Here is a 22,397-nt window from a genome sequence, read left to right as displayed (position 1 = left end):
CTCGAAAAACCACACTGGCCTTCTCGAATAGGGTGATCTGGTGGCCGAGGTCATCAGATCAGCTACCTCCAGAACTCCCCGGCTCAGGAAGTTTTAATTGAGTTAGCTGGACCCAGCCTTTTACTGCCCTATGGCTTCAGTACTGGGATTCTTCTATACTCTAATCGGGATCTCTCGTCCACGCTCAGAGCCGCTATGGCGCCTACGGCCTCCGTATGCTCTCAGGGTGGTCCACCCGGGTCGTCCCATGACCTCCATATTTCCCTGTAGCCTTCTAGGATGAATCCTGTTATCCTTGCAGGCCGACAGGTCTGTGGAAAGAAAAGCCCCTGTCGGTTCTGCGGGATACGTGTATGTTAGATTAAAAGAAAATCTACATATTTTGGAAATCTGTTAGCTTTCTAGTAGAAAATTTCCCCGGTCACTAATAAGGGTACCGGAGGCTATCTTATGATTTCCTCTGGCTCTTCATCCTTCGTTGCTATAAGTGTGACAGGAGAGCCTTCTAGGCTTTTAGGGTTATCCACTAATGGTGCCTTGGAGTCAGTGTCCTGCCTTTTTAGGCATATGTATATATTGGACCTCACTTCTGAGGCTGTTAACTCAGCCTTTTTCTTACACCAAAAAAGACAAGAATAAAATTCTTAGTATAGTGGGTTCTATAAATTCTCCCCTGTCCTTAGCAATGATCCTCACCTTCAGAGTGCTTTCTGCCTCTGTATGCTGCGTCAAAATCTGGATGAACCCTGTCTCTGCAGGCTATCATATTAAATTGCTTAGAGCCTTTATTCGGCTCCGCAGAGTATATCTATATAGGGTATTAAATGGGAGTTTGTTAGCTTTCTTTGAGATATTTCTCCCCGGTAACCAAGGTACCGGAGGCTATTCTAAAAATTCCTCAGGCTCTTCATCCTTCGTTGCATGTGCGGTGTAAGCAAGAGAGCCTCTTAGGCTTCCAGAGATGATCCACTAAAAAGGTGTTAGGAGTTAAGTGTTCTGCCTGTCATTAATCAGGCCTATATACTTGGACCTTAATATCGAGGTTGTTGATGCAACCTTCCCTTTGTACACCAAACAAGAAAGAATAAAATTCTTAGCACAGTTGGATCTTTCACTCTCCCTTGCTTTAGTGCTCTTGAGTGTGCCAGATGTTTCACACCAGGGGCGCCTGTTCTCGGTGGGGGCTAGCTGGTACTCGTTCCCCGTAGCGTTGATATGACGCAGCGGGAGTTCCCCGTAACGAAGGGGAACGTCTCGGGTTACTGGATGTAACCCTGGTTCCCCGAGAGAGGGGAACGAGACGCTGCGTCCCCTCTCCCCACCTTCGGGGCGCCCTGAGAACAGCTGCTTTGAACCTTTTTCGAAGCTGTCATTTCCTTGTTCCTGTGACCCTTATATAGCGTCCGGGTCACCGTCACATGCAACGTCATGACGCACGATGACGCACACCAATCCAGATTGGAATAGTTGTATAGTGACTTCAGATAACGCATGCCGAAGGCATTCCCCGTAGCGTTGATATGACGCAGCGTCTCGTTCCCCTCTCTCGGGGAACCAGGGTTACATCCAGTAACCCGAGACGATTTCAAAGTTGTGGTGCCTTTGTAATGAGAGTATGTCATTGTGTTTAGAACTTTTGAGCTTGCTGTTTGAATATGGATCTCAGTACAATCTAGCACAACGCGTGTTTTAGGAAAGGTCAGCTTGAAGCAAGGTGGCATTAGCTCGTCTATAGCCTCTCTACTTGGCCATACTGGTAGTGTGCCGAGCATGAAATACAGGTAGTTAGCCCAAGTTATACATATCCGGCGGACTGTGGCCTTTGACAGATTAAACCTTACAGCTAAATCTGCAGAAAGAAGTCCCTGCCTCATACGGCAGAGAAACAAGAAAAACTGGTCTAAGAGACAAATGTCGTGAGCATGAAAGCCAGCGGTTACAGTCTGTTCTGTTTTATTATGTCTTTGCATTTGACTCCATCTCACCAGAGACTGTGCTGTAGGTTGAAGAGAAAGGTAGAGTGCTTTGAGGGTCTCATAATCTTTCAATCCGGTGTAAAACATGATCATCTTGGGCTCACATTGGAATCGCTGTAGACAAAACTGCTGACTTCTTAAACTTTCATTTTCTTCTGTCAGACGAGCAATCTCCTTCTGTGCTGCATTCAGCTGCTCTTCCATGGTAGGTGACGTTTCCAGGTAATCATGGTCTTGCAGTGCCCCGAAACCATTGTTAGATCTGTGTATTAAGAAAAAAAAAAAAAGAGAATTACATGAACAACAAAAATAAGTATCAAGGAGGTCATTAGATATGTTTACATGCTCTAATTTTCATCAATGAATGCAATCTGATTTCAAGTTTGAAAAGTTCAGTTTATATGATTTTTTTTTTTCTTATGGATCAGATTTTTTTTTAGGTCTACAGCACCCCTTTCAATCCAATCAAGATTTAATTCAGATCAAGCTTAATCAGTTGGATTGAGAAGTTGAAGGCTTTTCAGTTGGATTGAACCATTGACAGACATTGGCTGACCATCGGCTTGGTGTGTCCCTGCCCTTAGGTCTGAGATAGATTACTCACTCTTCTCTTGTGTTCTGATCAGGAAATGAATGTTCCCCCTCTTCTTCCTCAAGAGTTTCAGTATCACAGACACTGGAAATGAAAATAATCATGATTTCAGTCTTGGCAGTTCATATAGGCTAGTACTGTTATGTACAGTCGTCACATTATAGACACTACATAAACTGAACCTGAAACAACCTGTAATATCTATCAAATATATATAGCAGCCAATAAGATAAAAACATTGAAAATTATAGAAAAAATGTGCAACTGAAAGAAATTACAGCAATCGGTATTATATATATATATATATATATATATATATATATATATATATATAGTATGGTTTAACATTTAAAAAAAATCAGTTTGGTTAAGTACTTGTTTTATGATAAAACATTACAGTAGCCTACAATCACATTCAGATAGGTTTAAATGACTCAATGAAAAGACAATAGTATATATTTTGGTTATTAAAACAAATGTTCTCATAACATGACATCCTAATCTTTTTAAGATTATTCATATTTTGGCATCAAACTAGTTAACGCACCTTTGATATCTCTGAAGTGTCCTCCTTGGCTTGAGTTCACAGGACCATGTAAACAAAGTCGGCACGCTTCCCCGTTTCAGTCTATGTAAACCCGTGAGCGAAAGTTCAATGCAGTCCTGAGTAAAATGCTTGGAGCATACTCTCGTGTTGTCTGTAATCTAATGAGAGAATCACTTAATTAGTTTTATAACTGCCACCCAAAACGTGTGTAACTTAGAAAGATAGCATTAGCTAACTAAAGTTATTTCTGCTTTAACTTAACTTACCTTAAAATGAGGTCCAATATCCCTTCTTATTTTCACAACCCACTCACGACAGGCTTTTGGGTCACCCGGAAAGCGATGAAAGGATATATTTTTATCACTTTCTTTCCGTTGATATGATGAACAGTCTGGTACACAACAATACGCCATCGCAATCGAAACTCTCCTGTGATTCAAGGCGACACTTCCGGTTTTCTTCCCACCGGAGCCTCGCTTTCGATTTCAAAATGGCGGCTGCGTGAAATCAGCGTATTGAACCTCCACCCTCTATGCCGGGAGCAGCAGCTCATTTGCATTTAAAGGGACAGACACAAAAAGGGTGCGTTTTTGCAATTTTAACATGCTATATAAAAATATGTGTGGGGTATTTTGAGCTAAAACTTCACATACACACTCTGGGGACATCAAATACTTATTTTACATCTTGTGCAAAGGGCATTTTACCACCCCTTTAAATTCTCAATCAAAATCTAATCAAATCTATACTGTTCTTGACAAGTTGTTGAGGTTTAGTAGCAAGAACCCATTAACCCCTGCTGGTAGATGTCATATTTACTCCATTAAGCCCTGCTGGCAGATGTCATATTTACTCCATTAACCCCCTGGGGTCGGCGGTATCGCCGGCGATACCAGCTCGCTTTTTTTTGGATCAGTTCAAAAGAGATTCATTTTGCTCTGTTGACTTTGATATTACAAACACGTTTCATACATCAATCAATTCTGTTAAATGTGTATTCTTTTTGTGTATACTCACAATAAAAACAAAGTGTTTTGCTTTTTGCCAAATAAAGAAAAATAAACACGAAGCGAGTTCTGCCTTCTCTCTGTCAGTGTAGTCCATTCTGAAACGCGTCCGAAAATGAACAATAACTCAGCGAATACTCAGTCAAACAGGCACACAGGCATGAAGTAATTTATATAAAAAACAAATATTCTCAGTTCATGTAATCTGTAAGAAAAGAGCGAGATGTCAGTCGTTCTCATCTCATCTAATTATTTTTAATCTGCCCCGCCCACGGAGAGCGCGCGCTATTCAAACGCAAATTACTGAGGCAATCCACGCAAGCCTGTGAACGCCCCTATATCAGCTCGAGAAAAGTTTAATCAGATCATTGTACTTTTCTACACTGTCTCGCAGCGCTGTGAGGAATAATAAAAATGGAAAATGTACCTCAGAAGTGCTGGTATTTCGAGGAGCAACGGATGGAATACTGTAGTACGTTTTTTTTCATTCTCAAGTAAATCGGGTTTCTGTGTGTGAATGAATGAACGCAGAGATGCGCTGTTTACCACAACTCGCAAAAAGACGGTTTAAATTTGAATTGCGTTTCTGTGTGTGAATGAATGATCTGCTGTTAGCAAACTATTTTGCTATACTGAGTAAAAATCGACTGAAATATGTTGAAATAAAATGTATTTGTATAAGCAACGTATTAAACTGCAAATGAACATTTATATTCCTTATAATAAAAACGAAAGACCGATGTTACAGACAAATGAAAGACAACATTTCGTTGATTAGTTTTGGATAGATTACACATTTTTACTGTAAAATATCTGCCTCCTCAAATAAGCTTTTGTTTGCCAATTTTTGCTAATATGTCAAATATGTTTTGTCAATGTAGGCTATATTCGAAGTAATGAATCCTTAACTTTGATATATGTATGATAAAATGTATACTTTAGTTTTTACAAAGAAAGATTACACTTCAATTGTTGTTGTAATTGTAACCTTTTTAATAAAAAATATATATTTACAAGGTAGATGTAAACAAATTTTAAAAGGTAAATATAAGCCTTTTCTTTAAATAATTTTTATTGTGTTTTATTATTGACAAATTTGGGGAGAGGATACATATTCCAAAACTGAAAATACAGTATGAGAATTAACTGCACAATTACTAGACATGTTTTCCTTGGATATTATACAATTTGCAAGCAACATTTGTGAAAAAAAAATAAAAAAAATAAATAAATTGACATGCTTCCAACTGTGAACCAATTTGGTAGAATATATATATATATATATATATATATATATATATATATATATATATATATATATTGCTCTTGCATTCTTTCTTGTGGCTATAGGTGACACACCTGAATGAATGGCTCATTAAGTATGCAGGCCCCATTGTCTCCTCAGGTGTGAATCACTAAATATGCATGATGGTGTTGAATCGTTGAGCATATTACCTTTACAAAAAGTGTTTTACAAGATTTAAATCAATGTATTGTGTTATGTGAATGATTAGGTAGGATGATTTTCACATCATTTTGAAGAATGAGTATGTGTTTTGTGGCCTTATTTCAGAAACTTTAGTTTTTTGTTTTTTCAATAACCATGCATAAACATTATTCTCTCAAAAATACAAACATGTACATGCATGTTGCTCACATATTATGGTAGCCCTGTTTGTGCTAAATAGAGTGTAATTATACCTTTGCCATTAATATGTTTATAAGCAACTGAAAAAAGCACAAATGTCAGGGCATGTCAGAACATCTCAAGGACCCCAAAAACCCCTCAGACCCCAGAGGGTTAACCCCTGCTGGTAGATGTCATGTTAACCCATTAACCCCTGCTGGTAGATGTCATATTAACTCCATTAACCCCCTGAGGTCTACGGTATCGCCGGCGATACCAGCTCGCTTTTTTTTTATTAGTGTAAAAGAAACTCATAAATACTCTGTTGACTTTGATTTTCCATAGGAGTTTCATACATCAATCGATTCTGTTAAATGTGTATTATTTTTGTGTATACTCACAATAAAAACAAAGTGTTGTGCTTTTTGCCAAATAAAGAAAAATAAACACGAAGCGAGTTCTGCCTTCTCTCTGCCAGTGAAGTCCATTCTGAAACGCGTCCGAAAATGAACAATAACTCAGCGAATACTCAGTCAAACAGACATACAGACAGACAGGCATGAAGCTTGAATTCTCTTCTTTTAAATGAAGTCATTTATATAAAAAAACAATTATTCTCATCTTGTGAAATCTGTATTAAAAGAGAGCGATTCCAGTCGAGCTCATCTCATCTCATTACGTTATAATCGGCCCCGCCCACGGAGAGCGCGCGCTATTCAAACGCAAATGGCTGGGGCAATCCTGTGAACGCCCCCATCAGCTCGAGAAAACACACACGTTTATTTAGATCATTGTTTACACCGTCTTGCAGCGCTGTGAGGAATAATACTAATCGAAAATGTCCCTCAGAAGTGCGGGTATATCGAGGAGCGAGCTGAGGAATACAAGTAAGTTTTTTCCTTCTCACGTGAATTTCTTCACGTGGGTTTCTGTTTATGAATGAATAAACGGCATGAATGCGCGCTGTTTACCACAGCTGGCAAAGACAGTTTAAATTTAAATCGCGTGTGTGAATGAATGATGATGTTTTAGCAAACTGTATTGCTATACTGAGATAAGTAAACATCGACTGAATGTTGAAATAAAATGTAGGCTATTTGTATAAGCAACGTATTAAACTGCAAATTAACAATATGCCCTAATATTTCATGAAAACAACGTTACAGTCAGACGAAATATGAAAGACAACATTTTGTTTAGTAGATTTGGGTACAGTTTTTACTGTAGAATATACTGCCACATCAAATAAGCTTTTGTTTAGCCATTTCTATATATAAAATACGATTTTTGTCAAAAATAAAGTCATCAACTAAGATGTTAGCTGTTCCAATGTTGGTTATATTCAAACTAATGAATACATAGATAAAATGTAGGGCCTATAATCATTTTTTTTTACAAAGAAAGAGTACACTTGAAATATTGTTGAAATTGTAATTATTGTTGTAATTGTAACCATTTTAATAAAATAGCAAAACATATTTACAAGATAGATGTAAGCAAAATCTTAAATGGTCAATATAAGTCTTCTTCTAAATATATCTTTTGTCCTTTCATTGTGGCTCAGTCAGTGTCACACCTGAGTGAATGGCTCATCATTATGCAGAGTGGGTGTATTCTAAGGTGTAAACCACTCCTCGTTCACGCCCCCTCGCATATTGGCTTTCCAAGCAAAACCTGTTTTACATCAATTTAAATCAATGTATGGTTTTATGTGAACGATAAAGCAAGACTATTTTCACATAATTTTGAAGAAAAAACTATAGGCGACGACATCCATAAGTCAAAAGTCTTATTGCCACATATTTAGTATGTGTTTTGTGGTCTTATTTCAAAAATTTTAATTTTTAGTTTTTTCGATAACCACGCATAAACATTATTCTCTCAAAAATGAAAACATGTACATACATGTGGCTCACATATTATTGTAGTCCTGTTTGTGCTATATAGAGTGAATTTACACCTTTGCCATTAATATGTTTATAAGCAACTGAAAAAAGCACAAATGTCAGGGCATGTCAGAACACCCCCAGGGCCCAAAAAAACGCTCAGACTCCAGAGGGTTAACCCCTGCTGGTAGATGTCATATTAACCCCATTAACCCCTGCTGGTAGATGTCATATTAACCCCATTAACTCCTGCTGGTAGATGTCATATTAACCCCATTAACCCCTGCTGGTAGATGTCATGTTAACCCCATTAACCCCTGCTGGTAGATGTCATATTAACCCATTAACCCCTGCTGGTAGATGTCATATTAACCCATTAACCCCTGCTGGTAGATGACATATTAACCCATTAACCTCTGCTGGTAGATGTCATATTAACCCCATTAACTCCTGCTGGTAGATGTCATATTAACCCATTAACCCCTGCTGGTAGATGTCATATTAACCCATTAACCCCTGCTGGTAGATGACATATTAACCCATTAACCCCTGCTGGTAGATGTCATATTAACCCATTAACCCCTGCTGGTAGATGTTGAAACTACACTATACGGCTTCAACAGCATCTTTCTCCATTGACGGCCATTCAAACAAAGTTTCTTGATTGAAAAAATAATAATAATTATGTTCGCAACAAAACTAAAAATTAACTAAACAAAAAAACTATGTTGTAAAAGTCTCATAATTTTACAGTAGATGGCTACTGTCTTTCATTTCACAGCTCAGGAAAGCCATTAGTGAAGGTTTGAGACACCAGTGTCAGTTTTATTACTAAGAGGTTAGTTTTGTTACTCAGATCTGGCGACACTGACTCTGAAACACCAGAATCACTTCACACAGCGTCTGATAGGTGTACTAAACCTAACCCGGTCCGTGTAACGCTTTGCAGTTCTCTGTTCAATTTGCACCATCAAAATTAACCAAATGAAAAATTGGCTTCAAACTTTCATTTTCCATTTCTTTGGAATAATTCACAAACGGATAATTGTTTCTCAGTTTAATTTTCAATTCTACAAGCTGGGTTATTGCGTCCGAGTCTGATTTTTGAACAAACATAAAAAAAATTACTCATTGCTGTGATTTTCCATTTCTCTGTGTTTTGCTCGCGATTGGACCGTACCAGTTCCACTGGGGGGTGGAGCGGGGGGTGGGTGTGGATGCATAGGCATTAGAGCGCTGTAACATTATGTGTAGGCTATGGCATGTCTGAGTCTGTCCATGATTTATCCATAGGGATTTATCGCAGTGGTGTACAGTCTCTACGTGATACGCAGGTACACGCCGTATACCCACTAGAAAAGGCCAAGGATTTCCGTATACCCACTTAAAAAAGCGTGAGGATACGTAACAACTTCGTTTTGTGTCAGAACTTTCACACTTTCATTCATTAATTCACCCCGTCTGTGTTTGCGAAGCGACACGGATCGAATCGCGGAATCCAGTCACGGGTTTTGAATGAATAAATCAAAAGTAGGGCTGTACAATGAATCAAATCTCGATATGGACTAGTGTATATGAATATTAAAGTTAAAAGAGACTGCAATTGTTCTACGCGTCTCTGGGAATGAGCGCTCAATGTGTGCTCCACTCGCGCTCCACTACACACACACACACACACACACACACTGAAGCACGCCCGACTCACGCTCGTGGTGTTTTCAGCGTTTCACTGTATTGAGACATGATGTAGGATCGCAGAGCTGCTATGAGAGTCACTTCATGCGAATTTCACCATTTCATTTGACAAAACTATCGTCATTCATTCGTTTCATATACATACAGAAACTGTAATGTCTTTATGACAACCTGTCAAAATAAAAGTTCGGTATAACTTGAAGAAATTATAACAGAAATATATAACTATTGCACAGTACAGTATACTTCAAGTAGTCCTAATAATAATAATAATAATAATAATAGTTTATTAACACACAGAAACTCAAATGTCTACAACCCACCAAAATAAAAGTTCGGTCTAACTCAAAGAAATTAGAAAGAATTATTGGGGGGGGGGGGGGTATATATTACAGTATACTCACTACAAAAAACGTACTCGGTTACTAACGTAACCTCGGTTCTCTCTAGAAGAGGGAACGAGTACTGCGTAAGATATCTTACGCTAGGGGAAAATCCTTTTCCGCGAGATATTGAAGCCAAAAATTATCCTTAATTTTGAAATAATGCAAAACGCGTTGCAGCAGCAATGCAGACATAGGCGAGACAGCTCGCGCGCCTATTGGCTGCTCTGCGGCAACTGCAGCAGCCTATCGAGCGAGGCCTGGCGTGACGTCAGACCCAATCAGGGCACTTCGCGCCCGCTGCGTCACGTCCCGCCGAAATGGGCGTGGTCTAGGCCTATAAATATCGCTCGCAGGCAGCTATTATCTGGTTTTTCATCATCGAAGCAACCAGAGCGTGTGCATGCACGGCAAGATACGCAGTACTCGTTCCCTCTTCTAGAGAGAACCGAGGTTACGTTAGTCACCGAGTACGTTCTCTTACGAGAGGTCTCTCGTACTGCGTAAGATATCTTACGCTAGGGGACCCAATGTAAAACGCCGTGCATGCTGAGATCTGACACCAAAGACCCAAGGGCGAAAGCCTGGGGTACATATAGTGCACAATCACTCAGTGAACTCACAGGGAGTCCGGGAAGAAGGAGGGGTGCAGCCTCACTTTTCCACATAAAGTAGCGTCGATGGGACGCGAATTTCATCATACAGACAGGGCGGGGTACGGCCTGAACTGATGGGGAAAAATGTGGGTCTTACACAGTTTGCCCAGCTTTATACTGTCGAACATTGAGCTGTGCTCAGCAAACGCAGCATTCTGAGCTGAACGCATCAGGTCAGATAATACTGGTAGTTTAGACCGACAGCAGCCTGGCCTGCAGGGCGGGAACCTCTAGGTTATAAAACCTTATAAATGTAGACGGGGAGGCCCAGCCTGCCGCCATACAAATATCTTGCAAGGCAATCCCACTTGACCAGGCCCACGAAGAGGCCATGCCTCTTGTGGAGTGCGCTCTGACACCCAAAGGGCACTGCATGCCCTTGGAGGCGTATGCCAGCGCTATAGCATCAACTATCCATCTGGATAGGCTCTGTTTCGACGCGGCTAGTCCCTTAGAACGTCCGCTAAACGAAACAAAGAGCTGTTCCGTCTGTCTGAAAACAGACGAGTGAGACACATAAGCTCGTAATGCCCTGACTGGGCAAAGGAGGCTCGCGTCTCTTTCCTCATCAGGGACCGGTAGGGCTGACAGAGAGATAATCTGCGCCCTAAACGGTGTGTTGAGGGATTTTGGAACATAACCGTGCTTAGGTTTGAGTATAACTTTTGAGTCATTGGGCCCAAACTCCATGCACGCCGCGCTCACAGAGAGCGCGTGCAGATCCCCTATGCGCTTCACTGAAGCGAGAGCCAGCAAAAACACCGTTTTGAAAGACAGGTGTTTCAAATCGATTGACTGTAAAGGCTCAAATGGCGCACCTTTCATGGCTTCCAGAACCGTAGAAAGGTCCCATACGGGGACTGAGGGAGGTCTGGGAGGATTCAGTCTCTTAGCCCCTCTAAGGAAGCGGATGACTAAATCGTTCCTTCCTATTGACTGACCAAGCGTTGTTTCTGAGAACGCTGCTATAGCCGCCACATAAACTTTGAGCGTGGAGGGGGCCCTGCCCCCATCCAACAGCTCTTGTAGGAAGGAAAGCACCTCCGTCACATCACAGTTTGTGGGTGACACACCACGGGCTGTGCACCAGCCCGAAAACACTGACCATTTCGAAGAATAGAGTCGTCTTGTAGACGGAGCTCTAGCCTGCGTGATCGTGTTTAATACTCCTCTAGGGAGTCCATCATGTACCCGTTGATGGCCCAGACATGAAGGGACCATAGTTCCGGGTGAGGATGCCAGATCGAGCCGCGGGCCTGTGAGAGGAGATCTCTCCTCACTGGTACTGGCCACGGGGCAGTACTTGCTAACTGCATCACGGCTGGGAACCAAGGTTGGTTTTTCCAGAACGGTGCTACCAGCAGTACTGAGCATCCTTCTTCCCTGATCCGTTCTATCACCTGAGGCAGGAGAGAGACGGGGGGAAAAGCATAGAGCGGGCGGCGGGGCCACACATGGGCCAGCGCGCTCCTGCTCTTGGAGAAAAATTCTTGACAGTGAGCGTTTTCTTGAGACGCAAACAGGTCCACTTCCGCTCTGCCGAATTTCTTCCACAGCAGTTGGACTGTCTGTGGGTGTAGAGACCATTCGCCTGCCGGAACATTGTTCCTGGACAGTCTGTCCGGTCCTAAATTCAAGATCCCTGGCACGTGCGCTGCTCTGAGCGAGCGCAGGTTGCACTGAGCCCATACCAGGAGGCGTTCTGCCAGCCTGTACAGTTTCTCGGATCTGATGCCGCCCTGGCGATTTATGTAGGACACCACAGACATGTTGTCCGAACGGACCAAGATGTGGTGACCTTTTATTTGGGGACAAAAACGCGTCAGCGCGTTGTCTACTGCCAGCATTTCGAGGCAGTTTATGTGCAGGAGCTTCTCCCGTTCTGACCACTGGCCGAAGAACGGTCTGCCCTCGAGCAGCGCTCCCCATCCCGAGGTGGACGCGTCCGTGGACACCACTTTCACCCTCGAGGAAGTCCCCAGGCTTACACCTGATTGGTACCAGTCGTTCGCTTTCCAGGGTTTCAGAGCTGTAACGCATTTCTGATTGACCCTGAGGCGAAGCAAACCGGGTGCCCACGCTTCGCGTGGGACTCGCGCTTTCAGCCAAAACTGCAGCGGGCGCATGCGGAGCAGACCCAGCTGGAGCACTGACGATGCTGAGGCCATGAGACCTAGCATCTTCTGAAATTTCTTGAGCGGGACAGACGCGCCGCAGCGAAAAGAGTTCGCTGTGCGTCGAATGTCTACCGCGCGCTGTTGTGATAGTCGCGCTATCATGGATAGTGAGTCCAGTTCTGTGCCCAGGAAAGATATTTTCTGACTGGGTGACAGGGAGCTCTTTGCCCAATTGACACTCAGACCCAAATCCTCGAGGTGATCGAGTAAAATGGTCGTGTGTTCTATGAGCACTGCGCGAGATTGCGCTAGAATCAGCCAATCGTCCAAATAGTTTAGCACTCGCATGCCTCTCATTCTGAGGGGTGCGAGTGCCGCATCCATGCACTTCGTAAATGTACGGGGTGCTAGGGACAAACCGAACGGCAGGACTGTGTACTGATATGCCTGGCCCTCGAAGGCGAATCTCAAATATCGCCTGTGACGTGACGCTATCTGTATTTGAAAATACGCGTCTTTCAGATCTATTGACACAAACCAATCTCCTTGGCGAATCTGCACAAGGATTTGCCTGGTCGTGAGCATCCTGAACTGTCGCTTCACAAGCACTTTGTTCAGTTGCCTTAGATCTAGTATGGGTCTGAGACCCCCGTCTTTTTTCGGTACCAGGAAGTATCTGCTGTATAGCCCTCCCTCGCTCTGATCTTGAGAGAGAGGTTCTATGGCCCCTTTGCTCAATAGTTTCGTCACTTCGGCTCGAAGTAGATGTGCTACTTCTGTTTTTACCGTGGTCTCGACGCGCGCCACATAGCGGCGAGGGCGTCGGCGAAACTGCAGCGAATAGCCTCTTTCTATAATGTTCAGCACCCACTTCGAAAACCCCGGGTAGCTTTGCCCATGCGTCTGCATGGATAGCTAGGGGTCGAATACGAAGCGCGCTCCGCTCGCTCAGCGATGGAGAAGCTTCGGTGTGCTGTAACACAAGCGTGTCGCTCGTGACATTTGAGGCATGGGGCGCGCTGATGACAGCGGGCAGATTGCCCGCGCTCGACTCCTCTGCGGTGGTTAACCGCGAGGGGGAGGGCTGGGCGGTTCCCGTGGGAACTGTCATGTCTATGTGTGGATGTGGGCGCGGGACAGCGGGCACATTTATCACACCGAAAGCATCGTTCGCTTGCGTGAAGCGAGTGCACGTTGGTTTCGTTTTTACAGAAACCGTGAGACATGCATAACGTGGTGTTAGTGGGCACATTCACCACGTTTGAAGCGCAATCGGTCTGAGCCGATTCATGTGCGCGAGCCCTGTGTGACGGGCTGTGCTTGTGTGTAGAGATGGGCACTGGGCAGTGGGCATTCTTCTTACACATAAAGCACCATCGGCCGTGGCCGGGACACCAGAAAAATTCACACTATGGGATTTATCTGGGTAGCCGTAAAAACGGCGTTTGTGTGCAGGCAAGCGGGTGACAGAACCGACTTGTTTACTGCCGGATACACTGGAACAGTCACATTTACTGGAACTGAACGAGCGAGAAGTTGCCATAGAAACAGAGAGCGTCAACATGCTGGCGTTTATTGCAGGCCTGCGTGCATTACAACAGGCTTGTTCACTGCAATATTGACATTTCCAGTCGCCTGAATTCCAGAGGGGAATGGGAAATGTATAGGAAAAAGGAGGTTGGTCCGTCCGCAGCGGGACCAGAAAAACTCCCTTTTTTCCTTACGCTCGTTGGCTGCAAAATACACATCTGCAGTCGCCTTTTCAGGGAACTGACAGAGCGAGCATTGACGGCATAATTTTATCTGCCGGTAGACCCGGGGATCGAACGCGGGTCTCTCGCGTGCAAAAACCTGAGAGTCTGCCACTGGGCCACAGGGGGAGACACATTGTAACTCAGTTAGCGGGAGTATTATAAGAGAGCGTCAACGTGCTGGCGTTTGTTTGCAGGCATGCGTGTATTACAACAGGCTTGCTCACTGCAATACAGACATTTCCAGTCGCCCGAACTTCAGAGGGGAATGAGAAATGTACGAGAAAGAGGAGGTCGGTCCGTCCGCGGGGGGACCAGAAAACGCTCTTTTCTCCTTTCGCCAGTGACGCACGGAAACCATAGAAACGGTGTTTGGGTGCAGGCGAGCGGGTTGTGCAACGCGCTCGTTGGCTGCAAAATGCACGTCTGCAGTCGCTTTTCAGGGAACTGACAGAGCGAAGCATTGGCGGCATAATTTTAACTGCCGCTAGACCGGGATTCGAACTCCGGTCTCTCGTGAGAAAAACCAATGATTCCGCCACTGAGCCACAGGGGGGAACGCAAAGGTTTTCGGATGCACGAGCATATAAGAGCGTCACATGCTTTCTTCGGCGTATGCTTGCAGGCGCGCTTGTATTAAAACAGGCTCGCCTGCTGCAATATTGATATTTCCAGTCGCATGATCAGGGAACTGGGAATATGTATGAGAAATTGAAGGTCAGTCCATCCTCGGAGGGACTAAAAAACACATCTTTCTCCTTTCGCCGGTGAGTGACGCATGAATGGGGCGCAGAAGGCAGGGTAGCTTTCTTATAACGTAAAGAAAAACTAACCCCGACCGTCCGCTTCCAGCCTCCCTTGTGAGCGGCGCAGTTTGCGCGGCTTGAACAGAGGGAGAGAGAAAGCTAGCCCCGTGACCGCCCGCTCCTGACATCCTCTGTGAGCGGCGCGGTGTGCGCGGCTCGAACAGAGGGAGAACAGGTATCGTCCCCCAAGCAGGCAAGGCAAGCGGGCGAACCGGCAAGCTTTGCGGGTTGGGGGGGGGGCGGAGGAGCAGTCTCGGAGAAGGATGCCAGGTGAGTCCTCAGAGTCACCATAGGCAGTACCTAACTCGCAGTGAGGGCAGTCGCCGTCAGCGAGTGCGAGAGCTGCGTGATCAGGAAAAGGGGCGTCTTGAAAAAGACGCCCAGCTCTTTTAGTGCAATGGGAGTGTGTGTCGCGGCGGCGAGCACACACACATACATAAACACAGTAGCAGAGAAAGGATATAATGCCGGAAAGCGCAGCAGGAAGGCAAGGAAGGCGGCGCGGCCAGCGACTTCAGTGACTCGTCCCGCTGAAGGTGCTCTCTTTCAGACGGCGCGGCTTCTTATCCAGCTCCAGCGATGCGTGTGCTTCGCTTGAAGGATGAAAAATCAGATAATAGCTGCCTGCGAGCGATATTTATAGGCCTAGACCACGCCCATTTCGGCGGGACGTGACGCAGCGGGCGCGAAGTGCCCTGATTGGGTCTGACGTCACGCCAGGCCTCGCTCGATAGGCTGCTGCAGTTGCCGCAGAGCAGCCAATAGGCGCGCGAGCTGTCTCGCCTATGTCTGCATTGCTGCTGCAACGCGTTTTGCATTATTACAAAATTAAGGATAATTTTTGGCTTCAATATCTCGCGGAAAAGGATTTTCCCCTAGCGTAAGATATCTTACGCAGTACGAGAGACCTCTCGTAAGAGAACTAGACACCACTGATTTATCGACATGTCAGACACGCCAGCTTTCAGACACCACATTCTTCTCTTCTTTAGCTATAGTTCTTTTGAGGCAGTTTCTTTCTGTCGTGTAATTTTAATAACGACTGTCAAGAGCATATTATTGTAACACTTGAGTGGTTGTTAATGCGCAAGAGCGAATCTCTTCGCAGGCGAATTTCCTTCTCTCTCACATGAATGTCGGGTCGCACTTTCAAAATTCGCTCTGCATTCGCTGACTCGCTGAGATATTGCGCGTGCACGCTCAATCTTGGTCCTTTTGACTCAATCTCCATACTTTTTATATAATTATCTAACCTCTTTTATTTAATGTGTTTATAAGTTGTCGACAAACAGAATAAGCCATCACCGATTAAATAACATAAGGATTTATTAATAGCTACTATTATAAGTCATCATTAGTAGGCTATTATTGTTTTAGGTCAGTGATGGAGTACTCGAGTCCTGGACTCGGACTCGAGTCCGACTCGAGACTCTATTCTCTGGACTCGTGACTTGACTTGGACTCGCGGACTGATGACTCGTGCTTGGACTCGGACTTGAGGATAGCCTAAAATCGGACTTGAACATTCATCAAATAAATGACGTTGGATGAAGTTTCTGACCAAATAGGTTATAAAATTTTGATTTAAGATGTTTTTCCTGTTTCGGGCTCCAAGACTGGCCGGGATCTCTTTTTTTCCCGCACAAGAACGAGCAGAGAGAAAGCCCCGGCCGCGCGCGCACTCACCATCTTCAAACGCTACAGCGCTCTGCCTATGGTTAATGCATCCCCACCCCCCACTCCACCCCCCAGTGGAACTGGTACGGTCCAACCGCGAGCAAAACACAGAGAAATGGAAAATCACAGCAATGAGTAATTTTTTTATGTTTGTTCAAAAATCTGACTCGGACGCAACAACCCAGCTTGTAGAATTGAAAATTAAACTGAGAAGCAATTATCCTTTTGTGAATTATTCCAAAGAAATGGAAAATTAAAGTTTGAAGCCAATTTTTCATTTGGTTAATTTTGATGGTGCAAATTGAACAAAGAACTGCAAAGCGTTACACGGACCCTAACCCTAACTTTTTTTTTTAACAAAAAACCACAAAATAATTCAGCTTATCTTGTTAGTGAGATGACTGTGAACTTTATTTATACATTATACACTTTATAAACTGTGTTTTGTACAGAAAAGTGAGACAAAAGATTGAATAATTAAAACAGTGTAGATCTTACCAGATTTTGAGAGTCTTTTTCATTTATAGTTGATCACTGAATATATCGGACCCTCGTTTGTTGAGATGTTTTGTGGATGTGTTGAGATGTTTTGTGGATGTGTTGCTGTTACGTAGATCAGTTCTGTCCCGCTGTCCTGTGTTGCTTTAGGAGACTTTATATTGGCATAATAATCAACGGCTGTATCTGTCACCTGATTGGTCGAGTGGGTGTGACTGGGGTTTGAATCAGGCTGCTGATTGGTTACTGTGGCGTAAACAGTAGAGATTTCGGTACAGTTGTTGTGGTGTGATGCAGGCGTCTGATTGGATAAAGATGCAGGCGTCTGATTGGATGAAGATGCAGGCGTCTGATTGGATGAAGATGTTACCACAGTGACGTCTGTGTTTGGAATCTCCTCATACATGCGTTCAGTCTGAAAAACAACACATACATCAATAATTGAATAGTTTATGTAGATACTTCTCTCTGTTGATCAATAAACAATCATTTAACATGTATGTCTGATCTTCTACAGGTAAAGATTTGAACACTCACCTCTGTATTGTGCTGCATGTTTTGCTGAAATAAAGCTGCATGAAAATAGAGAGTCAGTCAATTTACACACTAAAATAGAACTAAATAATAACACTAATAATCACAAACAAACTGTTACCTGTCCCAGATTTCCTCTTCCTCTTCTTCAGGATGATGAAGGTTCCAGAACACAGAGTCAGAACCAGCAGAACCGAACCCAGACCGCCAGCAACAGAAGCCAGATCTGATCAACACAATGCACAGATGTACAACACAACAACACAATGCTGATTCTGATTACACTGTTTAGTGAATAATAGTCTATATAATATTGTGCAACCGACGTGAAACTGCAATGGTAAACCTCAACTCTTCAGAAGGAAACGCTTCTGTCTGTGGTTGATGTCAAAGCAAGTTAACCACACGAGTACGTGCCTCTACAAATGTTCAAACCAATTTCCTTTCTCCAAAATGAGCTTGTTCTTTGTTGTCAAAGAGCTGCATTATGGGTAGTGTAGTTTGTGTGTTTACTAGTGTTTGTCTGATAGAGTTGAACTGTAGTATTTCCTGTTGTTGTTCTTGTTGTTTCAGTTTCTGTTTGATGAGTCGCTGACAGAGAGAAACACCAGTGACTGTGAATGTGTCGCTCATGCAGTGAGAACATGAACACATATAAACTCTAAAGCTCAACATTCACACACAAACCATTCACATCACGTGAATATGAACAAACGTTTATTGATTTACACTGATTACTCTCAACTGAAAATATGTTAATGTTCATTCTAAAGACACTCTTATCCAAAGCAATTTGTACATTTTAATAACCGGGAGCAAACATCTGAGGACTGAACCTTCAGTCTTCAACAACTTTAACACATTTAATCTCAAAGGAATCATCTAATATATATAAATGACTTCAAGTACATTTAGAAGCACAATATTCAAGAAATAAGAGTCATAAAGAGCGACAGACAGAGGAACTGACCTGATTGTGGATTCAGTTCTGTTGGACTGAAAGATGACGGTGTTTTTGAAGAAGGGCTGATGGTTGAAACTTCAGTGGTGTTTTTATCTGAAGGGTCACAGGAAAGATCAACTTAAAACACTGACACTGAAGTTCATTTAAAATACATACAATCTTTCATTCAATCTCTGTTTTAATCACTCTGTTTCTTGTTGTGCCAAAGAAATCCAGTAAAGTCACTTTAACGCACTACCAAGTCATAGTTATAGTGACAATTGGACCCTAATATAAAGTGTGACCAAAACATGGGAAATCTTTTCTTTGTACTTTTGTCAGTGAAATAAAGTTGAAACAGAATTAACAAATCACAGATTCTTCATTTGTGTTGCATTTTATAAAATGATCACTCTTTTCTGGATCTGGGGTTGTACAAGATTAATGACTTGATCTCTCACTCTCAGCTTGTTTCCATGCAGTCCATGCGCTTTACAAACGGCGCCCCATAGCTGTCCGCTGGTTAGTCCGTGTCAATCTCAGTCTGGATTCGGGTGCTCTTGAGGCTCTATGGGATTATTATCCAGATTCAGAGAATAGGTATGAAGACAAATTACTCTGAGACTTGTTATAGAGAGGTTTACGAATCACCACATTCAATGGTTTCGTTTTAATAATGAAGTACAGAATAAAAAAAATCAGCATAACAGAAATACAGCGTTGGCATAACAGAAATACAGCATTGGTCTAACAGAAATACAGCATTGGTCTAACAGAAATACAGCATTGGTCTAACAGAAATACAGCATACAGCAAACCGATTAGGGCTGCGTTTCCCAAAAGCATTCCCAAAAGTTCCGTCGTTACCAGCATAGTTCAACGAGTCGTTTTTTTCACGAAAACATAGTTCTAACAAACATTCGCAAACAGCATCGCAAAGTTGTGTGGTTTGAACGACAGCTCTCGACCTGTGGTTAGAAGCAGAGTTTCTAGTTTGCCTGACATGTGGACTCAATGGCCCTCATTTATCAAAAGTGTGTACACCCAAAACAACAACATAGTAATTATAAACTTCAGTGTTTATTTTTGTGCAACATGGACTTCAATGTTTAATTTGTGTGACTTTACCAAAGCATTTGATTTGTAGGCATATGTATTCCTTCAGTTGCGAGCCTGTGCGCTTTACCTGACGTTTCAGGGTTAGGCCCGGCAGGTGCGCACGGACTGGGTTCAGTAATGAAAGGCTTTCAATGTCCAAAAAATAATTCAGACTGACAAAATAATAAAAATGACATTCTTCTTCTTTTAAATAATAATAATAATACAAATAATAATAATAACGACATTCTTCTTCTAAATAACATTAAGCGTCATTAATAATAAAAATCATAATAATAAGGAGAAGAATATTACAAATTGTCATGCAATTATTAATGTGAATGAATGGTACTCCACATCACATCATCATCACTATTGTACACCCAAATACATGTGACGTGATACGAAATTAAATGCTAATTGTTTCAAAACACGTGATGTAAAATTATGCATTGTGATTGGTCATTTGCTCATCCAAACAGCTATTTTAAAACTCTTTAAACTCCCAAATACGCCCGTTTCTACGCAAGATTGATAAATGAGGGCCAATAAATCCTTATCTTGTGCAAAATAAGCAAGCTGACATTCAGTGCAATCTGTATCTTTTATTTAGAACAAATACAAATGCCATTTACGTCTTTTAGTTTGTCAAGAGATTTAAAGCACCGTTTTTGAAGAGTGCGCATGTGTAAACGTGCTCTACCACGCAAGAACGAGCCTATGATTGAATCTGGAAATAGAGCAAAATAACTGAGAGAAATTAGAAATAGTCCTCAGACGCCAAATCCGTAATTTATAGCAAAAAAAAATCTAACATTAATTCGATCTCAACAGATTCATTAAAATTAGTTATTACTCCACCACCTGCGTGACATCATTAAAGGGTTAGTTCACCCAAAAATGAAAATTCTGTCAGTAATTACTAACCCTCATGTTGTTCAAACCCCGTAAGACCTTCGTTCATCTTCGGAACACAAATTAAGATATTTTTGATTAAATCTGAGAGCTATCTCACTCCTCCATAGGCTTCTAAAGACGTTATAACTTGCTGGCCCAGAAAATGTATTAAAGACATCGTTAATATAGTCCAAGTGACTACAGTGGCTCAATCTTAAGTTTATAAAGCGACGAGAATACTTTTTGTGCACAAAAACAAACAAAAATAACGACTTTATTCCACTTTTCATTTCCTTCTCTCTGGGCCTCGAGTCTTTTCACGTAGTGTTTAAGCGTAGCGCGTCTGTGTTGCACGTCACACGTAGGCTCACTATTGGGCGACGCTGGTCATGTGTGTGATGCGTGGTGATGTGCAACACAGACGCGCTACGCTTAAACACTACGTGAAAAAACTCGAGGCTCAGAGAGAAGGAAATGAAAAGTGGAATAAAGTCGTTATTTTTGTTTGTTTTTGCGCACAAAAAGTATTCTCGTCGCTTTATAAACTTAAGATTGAGCCACTGGAGTCACTTGGACTATATTAACGATCTCTTTAATAACTTTTCTGGGCCAGCAAGTTATAGTGTCTTAGAAGCCTATGGAGGAGTGAGCCAGCTCTCAGGTTTAATCAAAAATATCTTAATTTGTGTTCCGAAGAGTAATTACTGACAGAATTTTCATTTTTGGGTGAACTAACCCTTTAACCAATGTGGTTGAACGACCAATTTGTGACAATATGGTTTTGGGAAACAGTCGTGACTAGCCAGTTGATTTCTTCAGCGATGCATCGTACTATGATAGTTAAGCAGCGAGTTACGTCGTTGTTCAGGAAACACACCCCAGTTTAGGCTGCCCCGAGTTCCTATAACTGTGTATACAAGCTCCTCTTTTTCTGGTCTCTTGTAGATGCGAGCTCGTTGACCACATTTGCTGAGCTCTTCTTGCCCGCAGCAATGGTTTTTCACACTTTCAACAATTTTCATAGCGAATCAAAGGTTATCCATGTTTTGCTCTTTACTCTGACCTATATGCACTAAAAGCTATAACGGACGTTTGCAGTTTCAAGCTCTGTTTCTTTACAGCAAATGTATGTATCAACACTTTAGAAAATGACAGGGCTGCGTCTCTAACAGTAAAAAGAAGATCAACTCTCTCTGTTTGTTTCTACATTTCATATTTTAAACAAATTTCTTCATGATGCTTTCCTCTTATTAACTGTTTTATTTAATCTCTCTTGTTGCCTAATTATTCGCATCATCTCTTTTTCTTTGCTGATTATTTTCTTCTTATGAGGATTTTCCCTTCCTCCGTCTTCGTTCCTTCTTTACTTCTTTGTCTTGTTTCCTTTGCAGATTTTCTACAATCAAATCATCCATAAAAAATGTCAAGTTTACTTGGTACATTTTTTTCTTTGTCTAGGGAGTTTATCATGGAAGTACACCTTTCTGGGTCAATTGACACGACATTTAATAAAACATTTTTACTGTTGGTGAGATTGCTCATATAATATAGATTGAAAAGAATGAATGTACCGACTGTATAGTATCTATTGAGTAAGAGTGATGAGAGTTTCTTCTTGAGAAGACATGAAGAGCTACTGAAGAGACAGATTCTCATATTCAGAAGAGCCGGGACTGGTGAACAGCAGGTCTGGGATGGACAGACTGT

At 42.4% G+C, this 22,397-nt stretch overlaps 2 protein-coding genes across 4 annotated transcripts in view; both read right to left on the bottom strand.

The window, feature by feature from the left end:
* LOC309493706 (polymeric immunoglobulin receptor-like) overlaps positions 1-22,397 on the bottom strand; it is a 184,608-nt gene that overhangs the window by 60,718 nt on the left and 101,493 nt on the right. The window contains exons 6-9 of the mRNA XM_082162912.1: positions 18,723-18,809; positions 18,266-18,343; positions 17,874-17,978; positions 17,756-17,790 (exon numbers count right to left, since the gene is read on the bottom strand). Coding sequence (XP_082019038.1) covers positions 17,756-17,790; positions 17,874-17,978; positions 18,266-18,343; positions 18,723-18,809 — 305 coding nt within the window. The remainder of the gene's footprint in view (positions 1-17,755; positions 17,791-17,873; positions 17,979-18,265; positions 18,344-18,722; positions 18,810-22,397) is intronic.
* Positions 1-22,397, bottom strand: part of LOC309493731 (polymeric immunoglobulin receptor-like) — a 60,169-nt gene that overhangs the window by 27,763 nt on the left and 10,009 nt on the right. Inside the window, exon 8 of one of the 3 annotated variants that reach the window (XM_082162947.1) lies at positions 19,157-22,393. The exons of the other annotated variants lie outside the window; for them this stretch is intronic. Coding sequence (XP_082019073.1) covers positions 22,349-22,393 — 45 coding nt within the window. The 3' untranslated portion in view covers positions 19,157-22,348. Of the gene's footprint in view, positions 1-19,156; positions 22,394-22,397 lie in introns of those variants that run through there. 3 annotated transcript variants of the gene reach the window in all.

This window comes from Leuciscus leuciscus (genome assembly GCF_965113295.1).
Source record: "Leuciscus leuciscus genome assembly, chromosome: 3".
Taxonomy (NCBI): domain Eukaryota; kingdom Metazoa; phylum Chordata; class Actinopteri; order Cypriniformes; family Leuciscidae; genus Leuciscus; species Leuciscus leuciscus.
Note: the sequence above shows the minus strand (reverse complement) of the source record. Positions and strands in the feature narration are given on the sequence as shown.